This window comes from Selaginella moellendorffii, unplaced genomic scaffold (assembly GCF_000143415.4).
Source record: "Selaginella moellendorffii unplaced genomic scaffold, v1.0 SELMOscaffold_56, whole genome shotgun sequence".
Lineage (NCBI taxonomy): Eukaryota > Viridiplantae > Streptophyta > Lycopodiopsida > Selaginellales > Selaginellaceae > Selaginella > Selaginella moellendorffii.
The window spans coordinates 307,126-333,143 of record NW_003314317.1 but is presented as its reverse complement, the minus strand read 5'-3'; the positions used below and the strand labels follow the sequence as shown (position 1 = coordinate 333,143).

The 26,018-nt window shown below is 47.1% G+C and overlaps 2 protein-coding genes and 2 long non-coding RNA genes across 6 annotated transcripts; 2 read left to right on the top strand and 2 right to left on the bottom strand.

Annotated features, from left to right (window-relative positions):
• Positions 1–747: 747 nt before the first annotated feature.
• On the bottom strand, positions 748–3,101 carry LOC112351032. Its single transcript, XM_024688169.1, has 2 exons — positions 2,941–3,101; positions 748–2,887 (listed from the first exon to the last, which is right to left on the bottom strand). Exon 2 carries the CDS (start codon positions 1,834–1,836, stop codon positions 1,435–1,437), a length of 402 nt encoding a protein of 133 aa, XP_024543937.1. The 5' UTR covers positions 1,837–2,887; positions 2,941–3,101; the 3' UTR covers positions 748–1,434.
• Positions 3,102–11,861: 8,760 nt separating this feature from the next.
• Positions 11,862–13,905, top strand: LOC112351040. 3 transcript variants are annotated; one of them, XM_024688189.1, is made up of 4 exons: positions 11,862–12,227; positions 12,277–12,598; positions 12,650–12,867; positions 12,926–13,210. In XM_024688189.1, exons 2-4 carry the CDS (start codon positions 12,570–12,572, stop codon positions 13,123–13,125), a joined length of 447 nt encoding a protein of 148 aa, XP_024543957.1. In that variant the 5' UTR covers positions 11,862–12,227; positions 12,277–12,569; the 3' UTR covers positions 13,126–13,210. The 3 variants fall into 3 exon arrangements, 2 of the variants coding, with proteins under 2 accessions (XP_024543957.1, XP_024543958.1); XR_002993975.1 differs by lacking the exon at positions 11,862–12,227 and adding an exon at positions 13,655–13,905 and having other exon boundaries at positions 12,523–12,539; positions 12,926–13,592; XM_024688190.1 differs by lacking the exons at positions 11,862–12,227; positions 12,277–12,598 and adding an exon at positions 13,655–13,905 and having other exon boundaries at positions 12,624–12,867; positions 12,926–13,592.
• A 2,156-nt stretch (positions 13,906–16,061) lies between these two features.
• On the bottom strand, positions 16,062–16,341 carry LOC112351027. The gene is made up of 2 exons (XR_002993969.1): positions 16,299–16,341; positions 16,062–16,233 (listed from the first exon to the last, which is right to left on the bottom strand). It is a non-coding gene; the product is annotated as an uncharacterized LOC112351027 (long non-coding RNA).
• Positions 16,342–23,295: 6,954 nt separating this feature from the next.
• On the top strand, positions 23,296–24,307 carry LOC112351020. Its single transcript, XR_002993966.1, has 2 exons — positions 23,296–23,476; positions 23,566–24,307. It is a non-coding gene; the product is annotated as an uncharacterized LOC112351020 (long non-coding RNA).
• Positions 24,308–26,018: the final 1,711 nt, after the last annotated feature.

Here is a 26,018-nt window from a genome sequence, read left to right as displayed (position 1 = left end):
ACCGATGCTGTGCAATCGCACGAGTTCAAAGCGCTCGGGATGCTTATATCGAGCCCTGCCAACTTTGCCATCTTGCGCTGGAGTTTTCCTGAAACCCGACGATGATCCTTTGCTATCACCAGGAAGCGCTTGCAGCGGAGACGACGAGGAGCTGAGAACTTGGAGCCCCGAGGAAAGTCAGGAGCTTTCAGGGTGTGCCGCTGCTCTCAAGCAAGAAGACGTCAAGCGGGACGTCAAGCGGCTGATGTAAATGCCCAAGTTTGGCCGAGCTCGTCCGTGGAAAGTTGGAGCGTATGGAGCAGGATTTGTTTGGATGCGCAGGAGATGAATCACATCGGGGAAGGGAAGTGATGCTGCGGTTTGAAGCCACTGTAATAGTCCTGCTGCTGCTGCTGCTACTGCTCTGATGTTTGCACGGGAGTGTCCGGCTGGGGAGCTTCGAGCACCGTGTGCATGCTGCGGGAGAGGCCATGGGAAATGGATTTCTCGGCGAACAGCTGCTACGAGCCCGACGTGTATAACCAGCTGGTGGAGCGGACCAAGGAATACGGTCGCGGGAGTGTGGATGTTTCATGGGAACCGTGGAGCAGCGCAGAAGATCGTGGTGAGGAGGTGCGAGCCCAGGCGATTTGAGGATGTTGATAGGCAGCGCAATTGTGACGAACTTGGCATTCTAGCTCCCTCCATGTCTAGAACTTTGGTTGCAAACTTGTCCACGTGGAGAGGTCTAGCGGTTATGGTGAGGTCTGAGGTCTAGTTTGGTTTTGGTTAGTTTCAAGCGTTAGATATATTATAGTAAGGAGCACCGGAACAAAACAGAGAAAAGGAAAAAGAGTGCTCCCTGCACACACCAATCGTGCTAGATCCGTTCCACTTCCGCCACGCTCATGCCTCCTTGGAGTTCCCAGCGCTGAGGACTTCCACGCACGGCTGCCCCTCATCTAGATATCGAGCTCGAGGAGGTGAAGATGCCACGAACACCGTATGTTCGAAGCTCGACGACACAACTCCTGGAGGACGCCAAAAGATGTTTCCAAATCTCAAGGACTGCCTTGAACAGAGAGCCCGATCACTCCAGCCCTGAGCAACGCATTTCCAGGTAAGGCCCCTTCAACGCTGGCAAGTCCCTCCGGAGTGACCGCGCTGAAGCTCTCCTCCGGCAGTGGCAGCCCAGCTTTCGTAACCAAAACATTGATATCTCTCAGGACATGTTCCGGTCAGAAACGCGAGCTCATTGATGCCATACGAGTGCCGTGCCGGGAACTGGAGAGGCACAGTGAGACCGGCCCAAAGCTAGACTTGTCCAGACGATAATAACCACGCATGCACCTGAGCTGGTGTCAGCGCTGCCTGTTTCGCAAAACTTACAACGTAGGCTAGAGGCACTGACACCATGCTCAGCCATCATAGCATCATAGAAGAGTTAAAATCCTACTATAACGTTGTCGTCTCTTGGTAAAAAACTGTACATTCACAAGCCCCGGGTCGTAGCGTGACACCGTCGTCTCTCAGCTTTGCAAGGACACTCTTGAGAGCGTTCACGAATGGCCGGCACTCTTTAGGCACGTTACCAAGAGCCATCAGCTGCTCCGCCTCTAATATGGCATGGATTGCCAGTGTCTTTGCGTAGTTATCTGCTGGGCTATTTCCTTGTTCCAGCAGTAAGTCCCCACAGTGAGCCCCAGCAATTCGCATTGCTCTGAGCGTCTTCAGAGCCTTCAGCTTTAGCCGCATATCCTCGCCAAACACACAGAATGAGGCCTTGATGTACAAAGCCTCGAGACGCTCACGCGCAGCTCGCGCTTCCATTGGACCGCCCTGAGTGGCTGGTTCCATTGGAACACCCTGAGTGACTGCGACGCCCTAAGTGACTGGTTCCTTCGCAGCTCGCGGAGCTTCCACTGGAACGCCCTCAGTGGCTAGTTCCTTCGCAGCTCGCGTAGCTTCCACTGGAACGCCTGAAACACCTCAAGTGCCCTGGCAGCATGCTAGATGGATGAGGCTTTCTTCAGTCAGTGAAGATCCTTCTATCATGGTCCGAATTAGCTTGAAAAGCTGGACATTGCCATAAGTCAAGAGGGAAGTGAACACAAGAAGCATAGAAACTGTCTTGTATTTGCCCAATGCCAAAAAAAGAAGCTTCCTTCCATTTTCCTCATTGAAGAAGTTCCCATGCTGCCCACCTCTTGCCTTTCTGGTACAGAGAAACAGCATCAAAGATGGATGCTGAAGAAGGAGGAGGCGGAGCAAGCTGATACATCACAGCCGGGATCTTGTCTTCAATCTCTAGTACTTTCCAGTAATGCCCCTTGTGGGCATATGCGTCCGCAAGGAGCTTCCAGCTCAGGAAGTTCCTAGCTGGACACTGCAGAAATGCCTCTCGAGTGCACTCGACTCGGCCAAGCATGCCGTAGTCTCTGATGACGCAGTTCCACACCCACGTCTTCTCGTCTTCCATTCGCTTCTTTGAAATCTCTTTGCCAGCAGTTGCCGCCGTGGGCAAGTGCGTGCCCGTGGCAAGTGCGTGCCCATGGGCAAGTGCGCTCGGGAAGAAAAGAGCTTTGGCGGAGACTCTCGGCGCTGCCGCTTCCGGATCATGCGGGAAACGCCTGCGATGCGATACATTTCTTTCCCCTTGGTCTCTCTTCAATGAATTAGGGTTTTTGGGAGCTCCCGTAGAGCGACGACGCTTCTAACCTGCACTTCTTTTGTGGGGGCGAAGGCTCCAATCGGCTTCTACTCTCGTTGATAGATCGCATACAGGTGTCACGCAGAGAATCGGCTTTCTCTCTGCGCAGGAGTCTCATCTCCCGAAGCTCTACAAAGCGGGGACCTCATTGCAAACGCTACAACACCATTTGTTGCTGGATTTCTTCCGTGGCTTCACCTGCAAACGCGTGGCTAGCTCGATCAAAAACTCAAGAAAAGATTCTCAAGTACCTGGAACATTTTGCACGCGTGGCATCGAAGCGCCAAAAACTCCGCCATCGAGAAACCCTAGAAATTTACCTTCCAGGCGATCCTTTGTCAATCAAATCACAGGTGACTTCAAACACTTGGTGAAAGCTTTGCTTTCGAAATTTCTTCTTTGAGTTCTTACTTGCGATGGCTTTTTTCTGCAACACTGTAAGAATATATGGTGTTCTTCCTATCAGGGAGTTGCAAGGCGCATGGAGAAACTTGTCGAAGTTTTGATCGCCATTGGAGACGAGACAGGCTGCATCTCAGTCGTGAAACGTTTCCATCCTTCGCACACTCGCGCGCTTCATACCAAGAGAGTTATTGAAGGCAAGCACCATGGCACCGGCATTTCGGGGATGGACAGTTTGGAACCGGCACATCCCAACCTTTCGTTTCAGCGGAAGAGGAAGCTCGACGTTGTCCCGGATACAACCAAGAGGAAAAGAGGAAGCAGTACTTGAGGAGCCGTCTTGGCTTTTCCTTATCAAGGCTACTCTGGAGTCACTGCAAAACAGGCAGGAATGGAAGGTTTTGAAGAGTGAGGAGCTCAAAGAGAAGAGCGGCTGCTATCTTGCCAATTCTCGCGTTCTCTTCTCGGTGCAAGGTCCCGATGGAGCAGCAGCGAGACTTCTGCCAAGCTGACAGATGATCTTCTTCTCAGAAGTCGAAGACAGCCATGCACACGAACGTCGAAGCACTCGGCTACGGATCCTGATCAAAGGCGAGGAGGCGGTGGCCGATTGTCCCAAGAGCTTGACACAACCTTTCATCATCGACAGCTCGCGTTTAGAGGTCGAAGTCGATCCCGAGGCTTCAGGTATCGCGCCCTGCGTAGACGGCTGCTTGGCATATCCGGCTTCTGAGAGCTCGGTCTCAGCTAGTGAGGTGACGCAGTTTATGCAAGACAGTGGACTATATCACGTTGGATACGGTATTCTCGAGCGCGTTTCCAGCAGTGGTATAGACTGAAAGGAGCAAAGCGAGCTTCTTCTCGAGCTGGAAATGTGTACCAGGCACTGGGGTTTTTCCTGGCCGAATTATACCTGGATGCTGCGTCTTCTTCTGCCGAGCGAGGCAAGCTCCTCGATCATGCAACTACAACATATGCCCGGTTATCGAGTGGTCGGCGATTGGGACCAGGAAAGTAACGCTCTACCAAACAGCATGCCGGCTGGATTTTCTGGGTTCGGTTTCATTGCGTTACTGCATGCTCGGAAGTGCCTTTGCTTGCTTCAAGCACAACACATGGCGATAGTTTTGCCTCACTGTAAGATGTGGCTGAGCAGCAGCTGTACGAGTTTGAAGTTGGAGATTGCTGACGGTGGCCAAGCTGGACATAGAAGAGAAGTATCCGGAGCTCATCCACATATGCATCTCGAGGGAATATCCCCATATATCCGCACTCTGAATGTTGTGAAAAAAGGCACGTTAGAGCAATACGCTACTCCACCCATTAGGAAGAAGAGGGGACTTGTTAGAAGTGTTTTGATATGAATAAAACTCATAGATGCATGAGCTTTTTTTGAGACTTTTCATGATGGGGCTGCGTGGTGAAGCAAAAATGAAGAACTAGATAACCTCTATGTGTATGTTGCTGCTGTTATATGTAATAGCATTGAAGATGAACCCTGTTGAAGGGATTCATCTATCACTTGAACGTAAAATAAACTTTGCACCAGTGATGCTTTTCACCTGAAATGGGCCGCTCCAAGCTGGTTCTAGCTTTGGTTGATGGGTTCAGATATTTTAAAGCCAGATGAGATCCCTGTCTGAAAAGTTGACCCATGTGTCTTCCTTTGCTGACAAATGAGTTATTGCTGGTATAGTCAATTGTGCAGGGCTGCATGCTCTCTAGTCTCCTTGAGCTCCAAGAGCTGGTTGGAGCTGCAAAGTGGAATTTAGGCCTTCAATGCTAGTTGCCTGAGCTAAATTGGATGCACAGCATTAATGCATAAAGAAGTTGGAAGGGAGTGTAGTTATCTAGATTTCTCCCCAATCATGTGATGCTTTCTACTAGGTTATATGAAAGTGTATACTCACACTATAAACATGTTATATATGACTTACCTCAACACTTCAAAGGTCACCCCAAAGCCAAGCCTAATGTGACAAATTTATTGAGTCCTAGTGAGGCTAAAGGCTTTATAATAAGTTTGAGAATTTTGCATTATTTATTGATGACTTGTTATATAAGTATTTACATTTTCAATATTGCTTTAAGGATGATTTTCTTTATTTTGTGGGGACGGATCCTAATGATAATTTACTGTTAATGGGAAATTGTCTCATATTTTTTAAGCACATTCCCCTTTTCTTCGTGTTTATAATGTCTCTATGTTTGTGGCTTTCCTCAATCTTTTATTGCTATTATTTGTTGTTGTCTCTTTGATTTGTAGTAAAATGGTGGTGTTGAGCTTTAGAATGAGTGCTGCAATGTAGGGATGAGGTTTTGCATTTGAGGCTATCTTGGATCATTGTCATTGTGATATGAAGTTCCTTGATAAGCTTGTCATAGAGGTAGTTTGCAATGTGTCTTGTATTACAAGTCATCATAGAGAATCATAATTGCTTTACTGGCAAAAGTTGTGGACTTACACATCTCTAGTGTGGAGATCAAAAACTTGAATTGCAGCTTAGCTTCGTCAATCACATTGCTCATTTGTAAAAAAAAATCCACTATTGTAGTTCTCAAGTACCTTGATACACTTTAGTGGATTTCCTTCATGCATGGAATTAATGTCAATCACTCTTCACCAGTGGGAAGTTATAAGTAATTAAAGAAAACAATTTTAGAAAAAATCCATAGGGTTTAAATGTTGTCCTTCCCATCTTGATTGTATCTTTGAGTTGATTTTCTCTATATTTCCTTGAAATTATAAAACTTGATCTCTAACCTTGAATTCTTCACTTTTCTTGAGTTGTCTTTTTTTGTCATGGTTAGCTTTTCTTTTAGCTTGAATGGTTTTAAGTGTCCAAATTGCTTATAGTTGTTTTTTGTTAAGCTTTTCTATCATTGGTCACTGATTCTTCTTGGTTGATCACATAGAGTATTGCCATTCGCAATGAAAGAATGATGTACTTAAGTGGTGTCAAGCTGTAAGCAAGCTTAAATGATGTCAAATTTGTTAAAAGCTTATAAATAGTTTGATAAGGGCATTGTGGATACGATTGTCCCAGTCTTTTTTATTTATCTTCATGATCCCTTTTGAATATATTTTGTAGGGTCTTGTTTGTAGGTTTGACCATTTCCTTGAGGATAGTATAGTGTTAAAGCCTTATGCTTGATTGTGAATTCTTGAGTTAAAATATTGGTGGTCTTGTTAATGAAGTGTGTTTCTCGATTTATAACAAATTCTTGAGGTAAACTGTTCCTTGTGATGATGTTTTTATAGATGACCTTTACTGTGTTTTTCCCTATTGCAGCATTTATTAATTGAGCTTCAACCCACTTTGTTATGTAATTAGTAGTTATGAGGATATATTTGTTTCATTTTGAACTTGTTGTAAGTGGTTCTACAAAATTGCTAAAGTGGTTTGAGAGAAGTTGTTGGATGAAGTCCTTGATTCTACATTTTTGGCACATGCTTGGTTCTTGAATAAATGTTATATTCATAACAAAATTTTGCTGAATCATTTTAGAGTGTTGGCCGCTAAAGTTTAGCTTGGAAAATTTTTTGAGTTGTGATTTCTTTTGCAAAGTGTCTTCTTGCTTATCTACAATGAGCTTCTTCAAGTAAATCTTGAGTTTCTTTAGGTTGTACACATCTTCATAATACATTGTCTCATCTTTTCTTGTATAGTCTTCCTCTCATGACTGAATATGGTCTTATCTTTAAAATGAATTGCTTGTGTTGGTCAGAAGTAATGTATTAGTTTGGTATTTTCATTGTTGTTAGGTAGTGGTAGATGTCTTGTATCTAGGTTGATGAAGTATGGATTTACAAGATGTTGGAGTTGGGGAAGTTATCCTCGTTATACTTTGGTTGTTCACCTATCATAATATGGCTAAAGTGGTCAGCTTGTTTGTGTTATTTGTTGGGCTTATAAATGATCTTGAAGTTATATTCTTGAAGGAGTAAGAACTATTAGGCAATTTTGGTGTTGAGGATGGTTTTGTTAAAAAGGTATAGAAGTGTTTTATAGTCGATCATGATTTTTACTTTGTTGCCGAGAAGGTAATGTCAAAATTTCTAGAGTGTGTAAACCATTCCAAGAACTTCTTTTTCTGTGGTGGTGTAGTTCATCTAAGTTGAATTGAGTCTTTGACTTGTGTAGTAGATTGGTTAATTTTGTAATTTTTTTATTATCGTGAAAGAATCACTCTAATTGCATAGTTGGAGGTGTCGACTTGAATGTTGAAATCTTTGCTCCAATTTTGTTAAACAAATATTAAAGTTTTTGTTAATGAATTCTTAATTGTGTTGAAAGGTTTTTAACATTTTTGAGTCCATTTATAGACTTGATTCTTCTTGAAGAGCTGGGTGAGTGGTTTAGTGATCTTTGTATAATTTTGATGAATTGTCGATGGTATCTTATTTTGCCAAGGAAAGTTCAAAGTTTGGCGATATTTGTTGGATGTTGCATATTGGTGATAATGAAAGTCTTGTCTTTGTTAATGAGGATGCTTTCTTTGCAAATGACACATCGAAGTAGAACTCCAGACTTCAGGGAAGAAATTGCATTTCTCAAGATTCAAGGCAATGATATCTGATAAAGCCTTTCTCAAGATAGTAAAGATGGTGTTCTTTGCTGTTGAAAGCACTGAAGTTATCTATGCAAACTCACATGAATCTGGTAAGGTATTCTCTAAAAGTGTCAATGATAATTCTTTGGAAAGTAAATGGTGTGTTAAAAAAATCAAATGGCATATATAGATATACATATAAGTGCCTTATAGACTAATGAAAGCTATCTTGTACAAATCTTTAGGTGCAATATAAACTTAATTGTATCCTTAGAAACTGTCAAGGAATGAGTATATTTTGTATCTCACAATTGTGTCAAAAATCTCATTAGAAAAGGGAATTGAGAATGTGTTTTTCCATATGGTGTTATTGAGCTTTTTGTAGTTAAGATGGATCATGAGTTTATTGTTCTTCTTAAAAACAATGACTAGTGGTAATAACTATTCTAGATTTTGGATTGGGTAAATGAAACCGACTTGCTTGAGTTTATCAAGTGTTTCTTTGACTTTCAATTGCATGTTGAGGTTCATTTGGTATGTTGATTGTTTCCGTAGTACAGTCTGAAGAAGAAGTTCAATTTGATGTATACAGATCTCGGGAGAGATTCTTCTCAAATTTATGTAAGACCAAGCAAAAATATCTTTATACTTCTTTAAAATGTCAATTGCTCTATCTCTAAAGATGTGATCTAGATCTCTAGTGATATGAAACTTCCATGGTTCATCTTTGGTTCTTGAGCTGATTTCTTTAGTTGGTTCTTCAAGATTGAGAATTAGTTTGAGTTAAGAGCCTTTTTGTAGTTCTTCCTTGAGGTTGATTTATTGCTAAATTAGTTAGAGATGCTCAGGTTTAATTCCTAGTTGGTCATACTATTTCTTGATCTCTGTTGATGTAATCTTAAGTGTTGAATTTTCTTAAGTTAGGAGTTTTCCTTAAGTTGAGTTTCTTGAGTTTCAAGTTTCGTTGAGCAAATTGAATTAGGCTTTGGAATAACTCAATTGAGATCAACTTCGACAAGGGACTTTAATTCTAGGTCTGCCTTTATAATTTATACTTCTTCATAGTTGTTAAGGCATTCATTCCAATTGTAGTGTTGAATAATATTTGGTCAGAATTTCTTTGGAATTTTCTTTGTTGTACTTATGGAGATTCAAGGGGGTTTTTGATGCTTTCCAAAGGCAATTATGCTCTTCTGCCAGTATATGACAACATTAACTATCTTGAGCTAAGTTCATCCAAGAAATACTTCATAAGAACGATATTCTTTATCCATCTTGAATATGATGAAAGTCACTTTGAACTTTTGATTGTTGATCTTGATTAGGATGTTGTGGATGGTTCCAAATGGTTACACACTTTTGTCATTAGTCATTTTGACTTTAAAGGATACTAATTAAATTGGTCCAAGTCCCATCATTTTGTATACTGAGCATTTAATAATGTTAACACTTGCACTACCATCTATGAAATCTCGCTCACTGGTTAAGAGCTATTCTTTTTTTCGTTCATCTTTCAGGCCATAACCAAGTGAGCAAAGACTGGAGACAGGAAGAGACGCACAAGAGAAGGCTTTGCACGAATCCTTTCACAAGCAATGTAACTGTGCTTTCTTCCATTTACCTCTCACATAGGGTAGTAACTCATCTTGCCATCCAAGTGTTACTTCTAGTCATGCAACTTTTTTTGCTTCCCACCAAGCCTCGAAGAAAACAAAAAACTGTTTTTCTGAATCAGCAATGTTTAAATTCTACAAACACTCAGTATATGATCTTTCTTCCTAGCTTGCACTTACACCATCAATTGGTATAGAAAGTTGTGTATGACCAGACAAAGCTCCAGAACCACCAGCAACCTCTGTTTTGTAAGATATCTCCGCTCACTTCTTGCCTTGATGACGCTAGAGCCACCTTCTCTCCAGCCGATGAAAACCTGCCACCAAAGTTTTATCACTCCCGATGGGGGTCACGGAGTGTTAAGCCACCGGCTTCAAGTTTTGATCCAAGTACCTAGCCATGCCTGCGACAACTTGATCCCGTCCACTGCACATCCTGATGCATTTGCATCGAAAGCTGGAACTCAGTGAGGCAGGAGCCCTCTCTTCCTCCTCCCCCACCCCAAGAGGAAGTAGAGAAAGAAGAGGAGGAGCAGCGCAACCAGCAGCCCGGCAAGGATTGGAAGAAGCAGCGGAGTTGCCGCCACAGCCGTCGCTTGCAAGTTGAGACCATTGGAGGAAGCCAGCTGAAGATACGCATTGCTGCTGCTGCTGCCACCTTCGCCTTCCAACAGCGAGTTCAGGAAGGCATCACTGCTGCTAATGCCTTCTCCTTCAAATAACTCAATGAAATCACTGGCACTGCCGCTGCTCACCCCGACGTCATACACTAAACTCTGAGAGATCGATAATGAAGTCTCTTCAGCTTCTTGAAACGTTTCGGTGTTGATCCTCTTGGCCTTCCCACCATCCTCGCCCAAGCTTCGAGGGAACCACCACCACATAAAAGGTGGTGGCGATGCTGGTGGTGGTGAAGCATTGCTGCTAGCCTCCTTAGTGTCACCAGTGCCGCCAGCCAGTAACTTCTGAGATGGAAATCCTGTGGCTGCATGGGACTTTAGCACCTGTTCAATGTCCATCCAGCATATAGTACGAATATATCTGCTTCCTGTCAGCAGAGGCATACCTTGTAGGATGACTTGTCGGCCATTGCTGCTGCAAGTTCTTCACTATTCTTGTATGGAAGCCTCCTGTGCATTCCCACACCATCACCTTGCAAGCTCCGCCAAAAGACTGAAGCTGGTGTCGATGAAACATCAGCTTGCCTCAACAACTTTCGAGATCCTGCTGCTGCATGACGCTTTAGCACCTGTTCAGTGTAGATCTTAGTACGAATACATATCTAATTCCTGTCAACAGAGACATACCTTGTAGGATGACTCCTCGGCCATTGCTGCCAGAAGGTTCTTGTCCTTCACTATTCTTGTCTGGAGGCCTCCTGTGCTTTCTCACGCTGCTGGTGCCATCGCCTCTCAACCTCTGCCAAAAGACTGAAGCTTGTTCTTCTCCATCTTGTTGTGCGCACAGTGGAGCTATGCAGCGATCCACCCAGCGGAACAGAGAAGATCCATTCTCGTTGGAGACGAAGATAGGAGGACCTGGCGCTGCCTCCAGAAGCATCCGTCGGGAACTGATAACTGGGAATCGATGCCACCCCAGGAAGTTTTTGAGTTCTTCCCATAATTCCTGGGACGTCCTCCAAGCCCGCGTTCAAAAGCCTACTCCACATTTCTTCTTTTATCGACTGAAGAGTGGTCGGTAGCTTCCAAGTCCACTCTCCAACTAGCTTCTTAAGTTCCTCCACCTCCAGATGCAATTCGGCTCTGGACGGTGGCTGCACCGACGGGAATGTCCAGGTCCGAGAGAAGCTCTGGATATCCTCCCAGCTCAGGTTGTCGTCGTTGTCGTCGTTGTCGTCGTCGATTGCAAGTGTCTTGCCACAAAGAGAAGTATACCGAACTGAATCCACAGTGCCAACCATGACCGCCTCTAGCTGCAAGAGAAGGTTGGTGCGGTTCCAGGCAAACCATCTAAGCTCTCTGAGTTACCTCTTGCAAATCATGGGTTTGTACAGGTAATGGTGGTAGATCATACTCGGGAACACTTGACGCTGCCGCGTGACTGCTAGCGAGAACTGCCTCGAGCTGCAAGGGTGGTGCTGGCGAGGACGAATCCTCCAGCTCGATTGGAGCAACCGGCTGCAAGAGAAGATTAGCTACATCTGGAGTTCCTTGCAAGTCATGCTCGTCATCCTCTTCGAGTACAGGTGCATCATACTCGGGAACACTTGATGCTGGGTCACCGCTGGTGATCACTGTTTTGGTGTAAAAAGGGATGGACATAACACTTATGAGCTCGTTCATTGTGTTCTGACTCTTTTTACATGACTCAAGGGACATGACTCATGACCACGTGGACATGCCACGTCAGCTGATCGAGACTGACATCTCGACACTCCCACTCTGGCTCGATCAGCTGAGAGGATGGACTACCCCTCCCACTCAGCCGAAACAGATGGAGAGCAGACTCCCAGTGCAGCGCGATGGCGTTCAAAGGAGTCTCGAGCCAAAGCCTTCGTGAGTATATCAGCCACCATTGCCTCGGTGGGGCAATATTCCAGCAACAACTTTCCATTTTGGACTTGTTCCTGCACGTAGTGGAAACGAATCTCGATGTGTTTCGTCCGAGAATGGAAGCGCGGATTGGCGGCCAGTGCAAGAGCACTTTGGTTGTCCGAGAACAGCACCATAGGGCCGGTGCAAGCAGGAATCTGGGGCAGGTCACGGCAGAACTGGGTCAACCAAATCGCTTCTTTGCTGGCAGCAGTTAGGGCAATGTACTCTGCCTCTGTCGAGGACAGAGCCACCAGCGGCTGGCGCTTACTGCTCCAGGACACAGCAGCCCCATGGAGCAAGAACGCATACCCGGAGGTAGAGCGCCTTGAGTCCTGGTCGCCCGCCCAGTCCGCATCCGAGTACCCATGAAGTTCCTGTGACACAGCAGCGCCATAGTGAAGCTGCAAATGCAAGGTACCTCGAACGTAGCGGAAAATCCGCTTCACAGCTTGCCAATGTGCAGGTCCGGGGTTCTCGAGGAACTGGGAGACCATCCCAACAGCATAGGCGAGATCTGGTCGCGTGCCCAGCATCAAATAAACAAGACTTCCCACAGCTTGACGATATGGCACCGTGGCCATGTACTCGCGTTCTTCCTCTGTGACAGGGACCATGTCACGGCTGAGTTTGTGATTGACCTCAAGAGGTGTGGCCACGGAAGAGCAGTCCAGCATATTGAAGCGTTCCAAGATCTCCCTTGCATAGTGAGCTTGTGTCAAACTCAAGGTGTGTGCTCCTCGATTGCGTATAATTTGGATGCCAAGGAAATGGCGAAGCTCGCCCAGGTCAGACATCTCAAATTCGTCACTCAGCTTCTTTTTCATCTCGTCCAGCAGGTGGCGGGTTTTTGCACCGAGAATGCAGTCGTCAACGTACACAGCAACCAGGAGAAAATCGTCACCACACTTGTACAGGTACACGTTTCCTTCCACTGCAAGAGGAGCACACCCCAGGCTCTTGAAGAACGCATCAATGCGTTCAAACCAAACCCTCGGGGATTGTTTAAGCCCATACAGGGCGCGATTCAGCTTGCAAACAAGATGTTCCTCACCAGGTTTGATGAATCCAGGTGGTTGCTTGACGTAGACCTCCTCGTTCAACTTGCCGTGCAGAAAAGCAGTGCGAACGTCCAACTAGTGCAGTTCCAGGTCGTACTTGGCAGCCAGTGCAAGGATCACTCGCACAGAGGTCAACTTCACAACTCCATGTATTCCAAACCTGGAATCTGGCTGAATCCCCGTGCGACAAACCTGGCCTTGAACTTTGCTACAGTTCCATCAGGTTTGTACTTGACTGTGTAAATCCATTTTGAGCTCACAAGGTGAGCACCTTCAGGTAAAGTTGTCTTTGTCATTGTATTGTTTCGCTCATGCGAATGCATTTCAACATTCATGGCTTCTCGCCACTGGGCAGCATGAGGTCCAGCTAATGCCTCGTCAACATTCGCTGGAATGGGGATTCGCTCTGGATTAGCAGCCACGAAATTAGCCTGGTGCGTTCCTTTCTTTTTAATTTTTCCAAAACTAAAGAAGGGACGAGATTGCTCAGCTTCCAGTTGCAGCCTCGATGGTACAGGAACTCGAGCAGAGCGCCGTGGTTCAGGACGTGCTGGAGGGTGGATCACAGGTGGTGGAACAAGTGGAGAGTCTGGGAGAGCTCCCACTGAAGTTGGCGACCTGCTTCAGCGCCCACTGAAGGTGATGATCCACGTCCAGCTCCCACTGAAGATGAGCCGAGGAAGAACTCAGGAGCAGCTTGAAATTCCTCGTCGCCCTCGAAGTAAGTGTTCATCAGCTCTTCAGAGAAGCTAGGTGTTCTCATTGGAGGAGATTCTTGCAAAGGTGTAGCTGGAGGGCATGGTGGCAGTGCTGGAGGAACCACCAGGTTATCACCAGCAGGAGCAAAAGGCAACAACTGGACTTGAGAAGGAGCTGGAGTCACGTGAACTGTGTCCACCAGCTGGAGTTCCACGAAAGTAGGAGCAGGAACTTCAGCGCGATCCTTGTACAGCTTGCTCTCATCAAAGAGCACATCCCGTCTTTCCAGCAAAGTCTTGCGCTTGAGAGAATAAAAGCGATATCCTTTCATGCCTTCCAAATATCCCAGGAAAATGGATGGCTCAGCCTTTGACTCTAGCTTTCGGTGTTGCTTGTGTGGAACGTGTGCATAGGCGAAACAGCCAAAAATGCGGAGATGATCGTAACCAGGTGCGTGACCAGTCCAAAGCTCATAAGGAGTGGTCTTCCCAGGCAGGGCACGAGTTGGCAACCGGTTTCGAACATAAACAGCCGTGTTCACTGCCTCTCCCCAGAAAGCAGCCGGCATTCCCGCATGAAGCAGCATACAGCGTGCAGCTTCTATGATGGTGCGATTCACCCTCTCGGCAGCACCATTCTGGGCATGTGCATCAGGGACAGCATACTGGCGCTGAATCCCAGCTTCAGCACAAAACTTCTCGAATTCGCCAGAGACGAATTCTCCTCCACGATCGCAGCGGAGCACACGAACTAAACAGCCGTGTAGATTTTCTGCCAAAGCCTTGTATTGGCTAAAACAGGAGAACACTTCTGATTTATGAGCCAGCAGGTACACGATCAGGTACCGCGTGTAATCATCCAGAAAGGTGACTACGTAACGTTTGCCTCCCAAAGATTCAACCATAATCAAACAAACGTACCAACTCAAGAACAGAACTTGCTCGAGAATGAGAAATCTGTGGAAAAGGAAAAACGTGGTGTTTTCCACCAACACAAGCTTCGCAGAAGCAGCACGCTCCCAGGCGCCACAGGAACATCCACCTTTTTTAGCTGTTGCTCGTTCACGTGACCAAGGCGCTGGTGCCAGGTTGCAAGTGTCGGTGGAACCCGAGCCATCAGCGCCACAGGTGAAAGGATCACGTGAGCATCCAGGCGGTAGAGCGTATCAACTGGAACTCCAAAGGCGACCTTGTCTCCAGTCTCGGCATCCAGCACGAACGCTCCCTGTGCTGTGAACAGAGTATCGAAGCCTACTTGAGCAGCAGTTCCAATCGACAGCAGCGTGTGTGTAAGTCCCGGAACATAAGATACAGGATAGATCTCCCGGATTTCTCCAGAAGAGAGCTGAACCCTGATTGTTCCTTTGCCTAGTACGTCGTGAGCAGAGGAGTCACCGAGTCCCACGGCGTCACTCTCACACGGTTCTTGGTAGTCAAAAAACAAGGAAGCCATGGGCGTCATATGGAATGACGCTCCAGAATCCAGCCACAGCTCTGGTCCGAGCACGGGCTGGTGGCTGCTGCTTGCAGAGCGAGCCATCAAGAGCTTACGAGGAGTCCCAGAGCCCTTGTCTTTGTTTCCTTTGTCTTTGTTCTTGGCAGCTTTAGCACGATCAGCTTTCTTCTTCTTGCAATCCCTCGCCAAGTGTCCAGGTTTGTGGCAATAGTGACAAATGCCACGAAAACCAGTGTCGTTCGGCTGAGCTTGAGAGGACGAGGATGATCCTCCCTCAGCGCCAGCATAAAGCAAGGAAGATTTGGCAGAGGGCATCGCTTCTTTCTTCCCCTTCATCTTGCGTAGGGCACCCACGACTTGATCAAAGTTCATGGCCATGTGAGATAGAACAGATGCGAGCGTGCTAAACGCAGGCGTGACGGTTGCAAGCAGCAACGCCCTGGCGCGATCGTCCGTGACAGGAGACCCAGCACCAGTCAATTCAGCCATTAGCCCTCGAATCCGTCCCACGTACACAGCAATGGTTTCACCCGTTTCCATGTGAAGCGCCAAGAATTGTTGATTCAGCAGCATGGAAGAATTTGCGGCTTGGGCCACGAAGATCGTGCGAAGCGACGTCCAGATTTCAGCAGCGGTCTTGGTGAGATCAATCAGCGGCAAGAATTCATCGCTCAATCCCAAGCCAATGACGGTGATGGCTTGCTGATTGCGAAAATCCCAATCTGATTGTAGCGTCTGCTCAGCGGGACGAGGCTCAGTCCCATCAACGATGTTCCACGCTCGTTTCGCAGAGAGGATCAGCCTGATTCGTGTCGCCCATGTGAAGAAATTCGTGCCACTGAATTTCTCCACCTTCTCTGTGGAAGCCACGAGAACTTGAGCAGCAACCGGTGGCGGCGGCGGCAGCGGCAGCGGCGGTGGTGGTGGGGGCGGCGGAGGTGGTGGTGGGGTTGAAGCGGCCATGACAGCAACGTCAAATCAACCAACCAGGATCGTCCCCGAAATCCGATACCATGTTGTGGTGTAAAAAGGGATGGACATAACACTCATGAGCTCGTTCATTGTGTTCCGACTCTTTTTACATGGGACATGACTCATGACCACGTGGACATGCCACGTCAGCTGATCGAGACTGACATCTCGACAATCACTGCCTCGAGCTGCGCTGGGAAACCCTCCGCTTTCTTGTCCGCTGTTGCGGCAGGAGTCTGCCCGCACGCGAAAAATGTCAAGGAACAAGAAAAAATGACAGAAACGAGCGAGCTGTACACACCTCAAGAAGGAGGACCTTCAATCCTGTTGCCTGTGTGCTTGCCTGCGTGCTTGCCTGCGTGCTTGCCTGCGTGCTTGCCTGCGTGCTTGCCTGTGCTGGAGCGCGTCGCAACCAGGAGAACGCCAATGCTAGAGCTTCCATCGCCGCCAATATAATAGGGAACCGATTTAGAAGATCGTGAGAGACGAGGAATATTATCGAAGGAATATATGTGAAGAGATTTGCTTGGATCTCAAGCAGCTCGCGAATCTGAGGATCATCAGCGGCCTTCTTTCAACCAGCAACCCGCGTTTTGTACTGTTTCTGGCATCCTTCTAATTTAAATCTTGGGTCTGTAAAACAAGTGAGCGAGGGTATGAAACCATTTCAGCTGGGCATTCTCCAAACGTACCTTACCCTTTAAAAGAGATCGCGCAGACCGTTCAGCTGTGAGTCTTTGTAGACAAGTTAGATTCACTTCTACATTTCTGAAATGGCTGGTGAGGTAGCGTTGGAAATCCATTATGTTGCGATTATTGTACACAGTGAATAACTCCAGATAGCCTGCAAGAAAGAGAAACATGAAATATTTGACTATAGAAACTTCAATGTGGTATGGCTGGTGGAAAAACTAGAACAAATTAACTGGCAGCATTTCCTTTCACGATGGTGTGTAGTTGCAACTTTTAGTCAACCAATGTTCCGGAAGGAGCCCCAGAACCTTCTCCAGCTCTGCCTCATTAGTTGTGATGGGGAAGTGTCACGCAAGGCGATGCTGCTGGACTTTACTTCGTGTCCAGGCAGAGTGTCAAGGAGGGTTATCGTCCGCTCATCTATGAAGATTCCATGGCTTTACGATCACAATTGCAACCTCGCTTCTTGATTGCGAGTTGGTATAAATCGAGTACCATATATGCGATCTCTTCAGTGAAGGCTTTGCCTAGCTTTGTGTTACTTACGATGGAATGTACTCTTCGCATCTTGTGCAACTTCGGAAGCAGGTTGCAACTGACAAGGTCAAGTACTACAATCAAGCCATAAACCCGAGTAAGAAGAAACAAGTGGACAAAGGCAACTCAACTTTCAAGCCAATAATTTGCCAAAAGATTATTGCCAAGAGAAGTTATAGAACAAAGAGAGGTCAAGAGCACTGAAACCAAGAAGAGCTAGGAAGACCAAGAACAAGGTAAAGTCTACAACTTCTGAAGAGCTTGGAGCTTGAAGATTGTATGAAGCATGGAGTAGCGAGCATCATTAGCAAAGCTCACAAACCCTTGCATTATGCATCCATCAGTCTCATGCTTCAAAGTGCGAGACTATCAACACAGAATATAGATAAATAAATAGATAGAGTAAATGTTCTCCTGCATGGATCGCGTTCAGTGATTTCAGGAAAAATGGGGTTGATATTTTGGCCGATAAAGGGCAGTGAAAAGAAAGCATAGAAAATAGCTGTCATCTGTATGCAAGTTTAGGATTGCTCGCTCGGCTTGTGAGCAGCAGCAATGAGCCCAAGGTGTGTTTGTTCAAATTGCGTTTCTCAAGGCAGCAACAGGATTTGAATTTTTCTCTCACGCAAAAGCTCAAAATTCAATTAGGCAATTAGGACTAGGGTAGGTTCTGATGGGACGGAATGCTTATCTGAGCGTTGTGAGCACTGTGGTGCGGAGGCTGGACCTTCGATTGTGTCGCGTGTGGGATCAAGCCTGCAACGCCGCAGAAGTCGACATGTCCACCGCCAGAGTCGAGGTGATCGATGACTATTATGATCCCTTTCCCCTCTATAGTATGGAGGGCCCCTATTTTGGTATCTTTTACGCCAACCTCCGCTCTGGCGTGCATAGCTTGGGTGAGAAAACGCACCGAGATCTCGTGAAAGCAGTACGCGCTAAAGTCAAGCGGGACGTCAAGCGGCAGATGCAAATGCCCAAGTTTAGCAATTCGCTGGTGAAGGTCATCCAGAGATCACCGTGGAAACGAGGGTTGACACCGTCCAATGTGTTTTCCAAATCCACTCCAGGTGCTAGAGAGTTTAAGGAGCGAATGGCATGCTGGGCGGAGCAGGATTTGTTCAGATGTGCAAGCGACATTGATAGGACGAGGGAAGTGATGCTGCGGTTTGAAGCCCGGATGGTTGAGGAGCTCCAGGAGCTCGAGGAGCTCGAGGACGACTTGCTGTGCAGCAAGCTGTTGCAGGAGAGGCCAGGGGAAATGGATTTCTCGGCGAACAGCTGCTACGAGCCCGACGTGTATAACCAGCTGGTGGAGTGGATCGAGGGTGCAAAGGAGTACCATCGCGAGATTGAGATTAAAGATTACACGGGTTGGGAACCGGATTGCTGCGTGAATCTCTTCAGGTTTGAGGTGGCGCACATTGAGCAGCTGCTGCGGGATTACAAGGCGCAGGAGAGAGCAGCGCAGGAGATCGTGGCGAGGAGGTGTGAGCCCATTGATTTTGAGGAAGAGAGAGGGATGTTTAGACACATGAGGAGTAGCCGCCGCCAGTTATATGCTGATGGACTTGCTCTACCGGATCAGTTTCGGTGGAGAGAGATGATCGATGATTCATGATACAGAGATTTATAAGATGTTGAGCGCATTTTTGGTCAAGAGCAGTATCGAACACACGCCATGCACCAAGCTAGAAGCTATAAAATTTCTCGCCTTGAGGTAAAGAAGTACACAAGTAGTGTGTTCCTCCATGCTTGGGAGGGACTGTCATTTGCAATAATCTTCTAGGTGCTTGTGGTAGCGACGTTGCTAGATGAATTGAGCTTGGATTGTGACGTCAAGAATTAATGTGGTGCATGATCACTACGTCTAGGCCGTCTGAAGCAATGACCAATCTCCATTTGAGAAATGTGCCAATACCTGCTGCAGATCATGGCTCAATGGAGCTGGAGCCCGAAGCTCTACAAAGATGCCCTGTCAAGTGGGATCTGGCAAATGCGCAGAGTCTCTTCCAGGCGATCATCCAAGATCCAAATCACAGGTAACTTCGAACACTCGTGAGTTCTTATGGTGAATTTGTTTGTTTCTTTGGCGGAAAGTTGCAATGTGAGTGAAAAAAAAAGCTTGCCTTTGATCATGTTTTCTGACATAGCCAGAGGAAGGCTTTGGGGATCGAAGGATGTCGTCCTTTGGAATCCACCTGCTCACTTGGAAAGCTCAATATCTCACGCAAAGCGTTTGAGCACAGCCCACGACACTGTAAGAATTTGCTCTCCATACAAGAGAGTTATTGAAGAGAAGCACCGTGGCACTGGCATTGCAGAGTTTGGAATGGACGCATACCAACCTTTCGTTTCAACCAAAGAGGAAGCTCGACGTTGTCCCGGATACATCCAAGAGGAAGAAAAGGAAGCAATATTTGGTCCAGCTAACGCTAGCCTTCTTGGCTTCTCCTCACTGCAAAACAGGCAACACGGGAAGGTTTTGAAGAGCGAGTAGCTCAAAGAGAAGAACGAATGCGAAATCCTTTTCACTCAAGACGAGGGCTCACGCGTCGAACTGGGACGAGGAGGCAGAACTCTCTCCACTTCTCATCTGGACCTTGCACCGGGAAGAGAACGCGAGAGAATTGGCAAGATGTAAAGTATATATGCTCTCTATGACATGATCCTAAGTGGCAGTAGCGCCACCTCACTGATCCAGGTGTACTGCTTATTATGTATATTTGGCTATGACGCTTCGACGTTCATGCACTCTCCGCAACAAAGACAGTGTCGCAGCCACCACAGGTTAACTGTCAGCTTGTTATCTTGTGAAGATATATGCGAAAGCTACAACGGATGGATGACTCAAGAATTCGACTGAGGAGGCGGTGGCCAATTGTCCCGAGAGATCGGCCTCTTGCGCCACTATGGAGAGGTGACGCAGTTCATGAAAGACTACGAGAACAACAGTGGACTATATCACGTTGGACACGGTATTCTCGAGTTGGTTTCCAGCAGGCCAGCACGAGCTTCTTCTCGAGCTGGATAAGTATACCAGGCACTGGGAATGGCAGGAGTTCCAGGTCCAATCTCTTCCTGGTCGAGTTATACTTCGATGTTGCGTCTTCTTCTTCCGAGCCAGGCAAGCTCCTCGATCACTGCACCTACAGCATATGCCGGGTTCTCGAGTGGTCGGCTCTGAAGTTGACTGGGACCAGGAAAATAATGCTCTAAGAAGCAGCAGCATCGAAAGGGATGCCGGGTGGACTTTCTGGGCTTGCTTTCATTGGGTCTACCGGTGTGCTCGCTGGCAATCAAAGAAAGGATTTAGTATCAAGATGGACAAATGGATATTGTTGGAAATGGGCAAGTGCACCGATGCTATGCAATCGCACGAGTTCAAAGTGCTCGGGATGCTTATATCAAGCCGCCAACTTTGCCATCTTGTGCTGGAGTTTTCCTGAAACCCGACGATGATCCTTCGCTATCACCAGGAAGCGCTTGCAGCGGAGACGACGAGGAGCTGAGAACTTGGAGCTTTCAGGGTGTGCCGCAGGAAGACGTCAAGCGGGACGTCAAGCGGCTGATGTAAATGCCCAAGTTTGGCCGAGCTCGTCCGTGGAAAGTTGGAGCGTATGGAGCAGGATTTGTTTGGATGCGCAAGAGATGAATCACATCGGGGAAGGGAAGTGATAATAGTCCTGCTGCTGCTGCTACTGCTCTGATGTTTGCACGGGAGTGTCCGGCTGGGGAGCTTCGAGCACCATGTGCATGCTGCGGGAGAGGCCATGGGAAATGGATTTCTCGGCGAACAGCTGCTACGAGCCCGACGTGTATAACCAGCTGGTGGAGTGGACCAAGGAATACGGTTGCGGGAGTATGGAGGTTTCATGGGAACCGTGGAGCAGTGCAGAAGATCGTGGTGAGGAGGTGCGAGCCCAGGCGATTTGAGGATGTGTCGCCGCGGTATATGCTGATGGACTTATGTTGATAGGCAGCGCAATTGTGATGAACTTGGCATTCTAGCTCCCTCCATGTCTAGAACTTTGGTTGCAAACTTGTCCACGTGGAGAGGTCTGAGGTCTAGTTAGGTTTTGGTTAGTTTCAAGCGTTAGATATATTATAGTAAGCAAAACAGAGAAAAGGAAAAAGAGTGCTTCCTGCACACACCAATCGTGCTAGATCCGTTCCACTTCTGCCACGCTCATGCCTCCTTGGAGTTCCCAGCGCTGAGGACTTCCACGCGCGGCTGCCCCTCATCTAGATATCGAGCTCGAGGAGGTGAAGATGCCACGAACACCGTACGTTCGAAGTTTCCAAATCTCAAGGACTGCCTTGAACAGAGAGCCCGATCACTCCAGCCCTGACCAACGCATTTCCAGGCAAGGCCCCTTCAACACTGGCAAGTCCCTCCGGAGTGACCGCGCTGAAGCTCTCCTCCGGCAGTGGCTACTTCACCAGCCCAGCTTTCGTAACCGAAACATTGATATCTCTCAGGACATGTTCCGGTCAGAAACGCGACCTTATTGATGCCATACGAGTGCCGTGCCGGGAACTGGAGAGGCACAGTGAGACCGGCCCAAAGCTAGACTTGTCCAGACGATAATAACCACGAATGCACCTGAGCTGGTGTCAGCGCCGCCTGTTTCGCAAAAACTTACAACGTAGGCTAGAGGCACTGACACCATGCTCAGCCATCATAGCATCATAGAAGAGTCGGGGATGTCGGTTACTAGGTTAAAATCCTACTATAACGTTGTCGTCGCATCGTAAAAAACTGTACATTCACAAGCCCCGGGTCCTAGCATATGACACCGTCGTCTCTCAGCTTTGCAAGGACACTCCTGAGAGCGTTCACGAATGGCCGGCACTCTTTAGGCACGTCACCAAGAGCCATCAGCTGCTCCGCCTCTGATATGGCATGGATTGCCAGTGTCTTTGCGTAGTTATCTGCTCGGCTTTTTCCTTGTCCCAGCAGTAAGTCCCCACAGTGAGCTCCAGCAATTCGCATTGCTCTGAGCGTCTTCAGAGCCTTCAGCTTTAGCCGCATATCCTCGCCAAACACACAGAATAAGGCCTTGATGTACAAAGCCTCGAGACGCTCACGCGCAGCTCGCGCTTCCATTGGAACGCCCTGAGTGGCTGGTTCCATTGGAACACCCTGAGTGACTACGACGCCCTGAGTGACTGGTTCCTTCGCAGCTCGCGGAGCTTCCACTGGAACGCCCTCAGTGGCTGGTTCCTGCGCAGTTCGCGTAGCTTCCGCTGGAACGCCTGAAACACCTTGAGTGACTGGAACGCCCCGAGTCTTCGACAGATGAAGGCCGTGATAATAGTCTTCGAGGCGCTTGACTTCTTTCTTGCCCTGGCAGCATGCTAGATGGATGAGGCTTTCTTCAGTCAGTGAAGATTCTTTTAGCATGGTCCGAATTAGCTTGAAAAGCTGGGCATCGCCATAAGTCAAGAGGGAAGTGAACACAAGAAGCATAGAAACTGTCTTGTATTTGCCCAATGCCGAAAAAAGAAGCTTCCTTCCATTTCCCTCATGGCAAAACACTTGAAGAAGTTCCCATGCTGCCAACCTCTTGCCTTTCTGGTACAGAGAAACAGCATCAAAGATGGATGCTGGAGAAGGAGGAGGCGGAGCAAGCTGATACATCACAGCCGGGATCTTGTCTTCAATCTCTAGCACTTTCCCGTAATGCCCCTTGTGGGCATATGCGTCAGCAAGGAGCTTCCAGGTCAGGAAGTTCCTAGCTGGACACTGCAGAAATGCCTCTCGAGCGCACTCGACTCGGCCAAGCATGCCGTAGTCTCTGATGACGCAGTTCCACACCCACGTCTTCTCGTCTTCCATTCGCTTCTTTGAAATCTCTTTGCCAGCAGTTGCCGCCGTGGGCAAGCGTGCCCGTGGCAAGTGCGTGCCCATGGGCAAGTGCGCTCGGGAAGAAAAGAGCTTTGGCGGAGACTCTCGGCGCTGCCGCTTCCGGATCATGCGGGAAACGCCTGCGATGCGATACATTTCTTTCCCCTTGGTCTCTCTTCAATCAATTAGGGTTTTTGGGAGCTCCCGTAGAGCGACGACGATTCTCTGCGTGACACCTGTATGCGATCTATCAACGAGAGTAGAAGCCGATTGGAGCCTTCGCCCCCACAAAAGAAGTGCAGGTTAGAAGCGGCTTTCTCTCTGCGCAGGAGTCTCATCTCCACAAAGCGGGGACCTTCCAGGCGATCACCCAAGATCCTTTGTCGATCAAATCACAGGTGACTTCAAACACTTGGTGAAAGCTTTGCTTTCGAAATTTCTTCTTTGAGTTCTTACTTGCGATGGCTTTTTTCTGCAACACTGTAAGAATATATAGTGTTCTTCCTATCAGGGAGTTGCAAGGCGCATGGAGAAACTTGTCGAAGTTTTGATCGCCATTGGAGACGAGACAGGCTGCATCTCAGTCGTGAAACGTTTCCATCCTTCGCACACTCGCGCGCTTCATACCAAGAGAGTTATTGAAGGCAAGCACCATGGCACCGGCATTTCGGGGATGGACAGTTTGGAACCGGCACATCCCAACCTGTCGTTTCAGCGGAAGAGGAAGCTCGACGTTGTCCCGGATACATCCAAGAGGAAAAGAGGGAGCAGTACTTGAAGTTAACGCTACAGGAGCCGTGTTGGCTTTTCCTTATCAAGTAGTCACTGCAAAACAGGCAGCAAGGGAAGGTTTTGAAGAGTGAGGAGCTCAAAGAGAAGAACGGCTGCTATCTTGCCAATTCTCGCGTTCTCTTCTCAGCAGCGAGACTTCTGCCAAGCTGACAGATGATCTTCTTCTCAGAAGTCGAAGACAGCCATGCACATGAACGTCGAAGCACTCGGCTACGGAGCCTGATCAAAGGCGAGGAGGCGGTGGCCGATTGTCCCAAGAACTTGACACAACCTTTCATCATCAACAGCTCGCGTTTAGAGGTCGAAGTCGATCCCGAGGCTTCAGGTATCGCGCACTGCCGGCTGCTTGGCATATCTGGCTTCTGAGAGCTCGGCCTCAGCTAGTGAGGTGACGCAGTTTATGCAAGACAGTGGACTATATACGGTATTCTCGAGCGCGTTTCCAGCAGTGGTATAGACTGGAAGGAGCAAAGCGAGCTTCTTCTTGAGCTGGAAAAGTGTACCAGGCACTGGGGTTTTTCCTGGCCGAATTATACCTGGATCCTGTGTCTTCTTCTGCCGAGCGAGGCAAGCTCCTCGATCATGCAACTACAACATATGCCCGGTTATCGAGAGGCAGGTTAGAGCAATACGCCACTCCACCCATTAGGAAGAAGAGGGGACTTCACTGCTGTAGAATGTTAGAAGTGTTTTGATATGAATAAAACTCATAGATGCTGGCTGCATGAGCTTTATTTGAGACGCTTCATGACGGGGCTGCGTGGTGAAGCAAAAATGAAGAACTAGATAACCTCTATGTGTATGTTGCTGCTGTTATATGTAATAGCATCGAAGATGAACCCTGTTGAAGGGATTAGGCAAGATGTGGCCGTCTATCACTTGAACGTAAGAAAAAGTTTGCATCAGTGATGCTTTTCACCTGAAATGGGCCGCTCCAAGCTGGTTCTAGCTTTGGTTGATGGGTTCATATATTTTAAAGACAGATGAGATCCCCTGTCTGAAAAGCTGAGCCATGTGTCTTCCTTTGCTGACAAATGAGTTGCTGCTGGTACAGTCAATTGTGCAGGGTTGCATGCTCTGTAGTCTCCTTGAGATCCAAGAGCTGGTTGGAGCTGCAAAGTGGAATCTAGGTCTTCAATGCTAGTTGCCTGAGCTAGATTAGATGCACAGCATTAATGCATAAAGAAGTTGGAAGGGAGTGTAGTTATTTCTCCCCAATCATGTGATGTTTTCTATTAGGTTATGTAAAAGTGTATACTCACACTATAAACATGTCATATGGCTTACCTCAACACTCCCCTATAAGTCAAAGTCATTTACATTTTCAATATTATCTTTTTTTTATTTTTTAAGGATAAATCCGGGAAATCATCTTGTTTTCTTAAGTGCATTCCCCTTTTCTTCGTGTTTATGATGTCTTTGTGTTTATGGCTTTCCTCAATGTTTTGTTGCTATCTCTTTTATTTGTAGCAAAATGGTGGTGTTGAGCTTCAGAATAAGTGTTGCAATGGAGGGATGAGTGTTTTGCATTTGAGGTTGTTTTGGATCATTGTCATTGTGATGTGAAGTTCCTTGATGAGCTTGTCACAGAGGTAGCTTGCAATGTGTCTTCTACTACAAGTCGTCATAAAGAATTATAATCGCTTTACCAGTAGAAGTCATGGACTTGCACATCTCTTAGGTGGAGATCAAAAATTTGAATTTCAGCTTGGCTTTGTTAATCACTTTGCTCATTTGTAGAGAATTTCCATTGTTGTAGTTTTCAAGTACCTTGATACACTTTAGTGGAGTCCCTTCATGCATGGAATCAATGTTACTTAATCTTCATCAATGGGAAGTTATAAGCAACCAAAGATAATGATTTGAGAAATAATCCATAGAATTTGAATAATAATGCACCCCCTTTTTTAATCGGTTAAGGGTTGACATTTTTATCTTTGTTGATATAATCTTAAGTGTTGAATTTTCTCAAGTTAGAAGTTTTTCCTTAATGTGAGTTTCTTGAGTTTCAAGTTTTGTTGAGCAAATTGAATTGGGCTTTGGAATAACTTAGTTGATATCAACTTTGACAAGGGACTTTAATACTAGGTCTGGCTTTATGATTTGTGCTTTTTCATAGTCGTTGAGGCTTTTATTTCTATAAGTCAC

Coding starts and splice junctions, on each gene's coding strand:
- LOC112351032 (XM_024688169.1), bottom strand. CDS start 1,836: ATGGAACCAGCCACTCAGGGCGGTCCAATGGAAGCGCGAGCTGCGCGT.
- LOC112351040 (XM_024688189.1), top strand. CDS start 12,570: ATGCCAAGGAAATGGCGAAGCTCGCCCAG. Junction 12,599..12,649: donor AAATGGCGAAGCTCGCCCAG/GTCAGACATCTC, acceptor CTCGTCCAGCAG/GTGGCGGGTTTTTGCACCGA. Junction 12,868..12,925: donor AACAAGATGTTCCTCACCAG/GTTTGATGAATC, acceptor CTTGCCGTGCAG/AAAAGCAGTGCGAACGTCCA.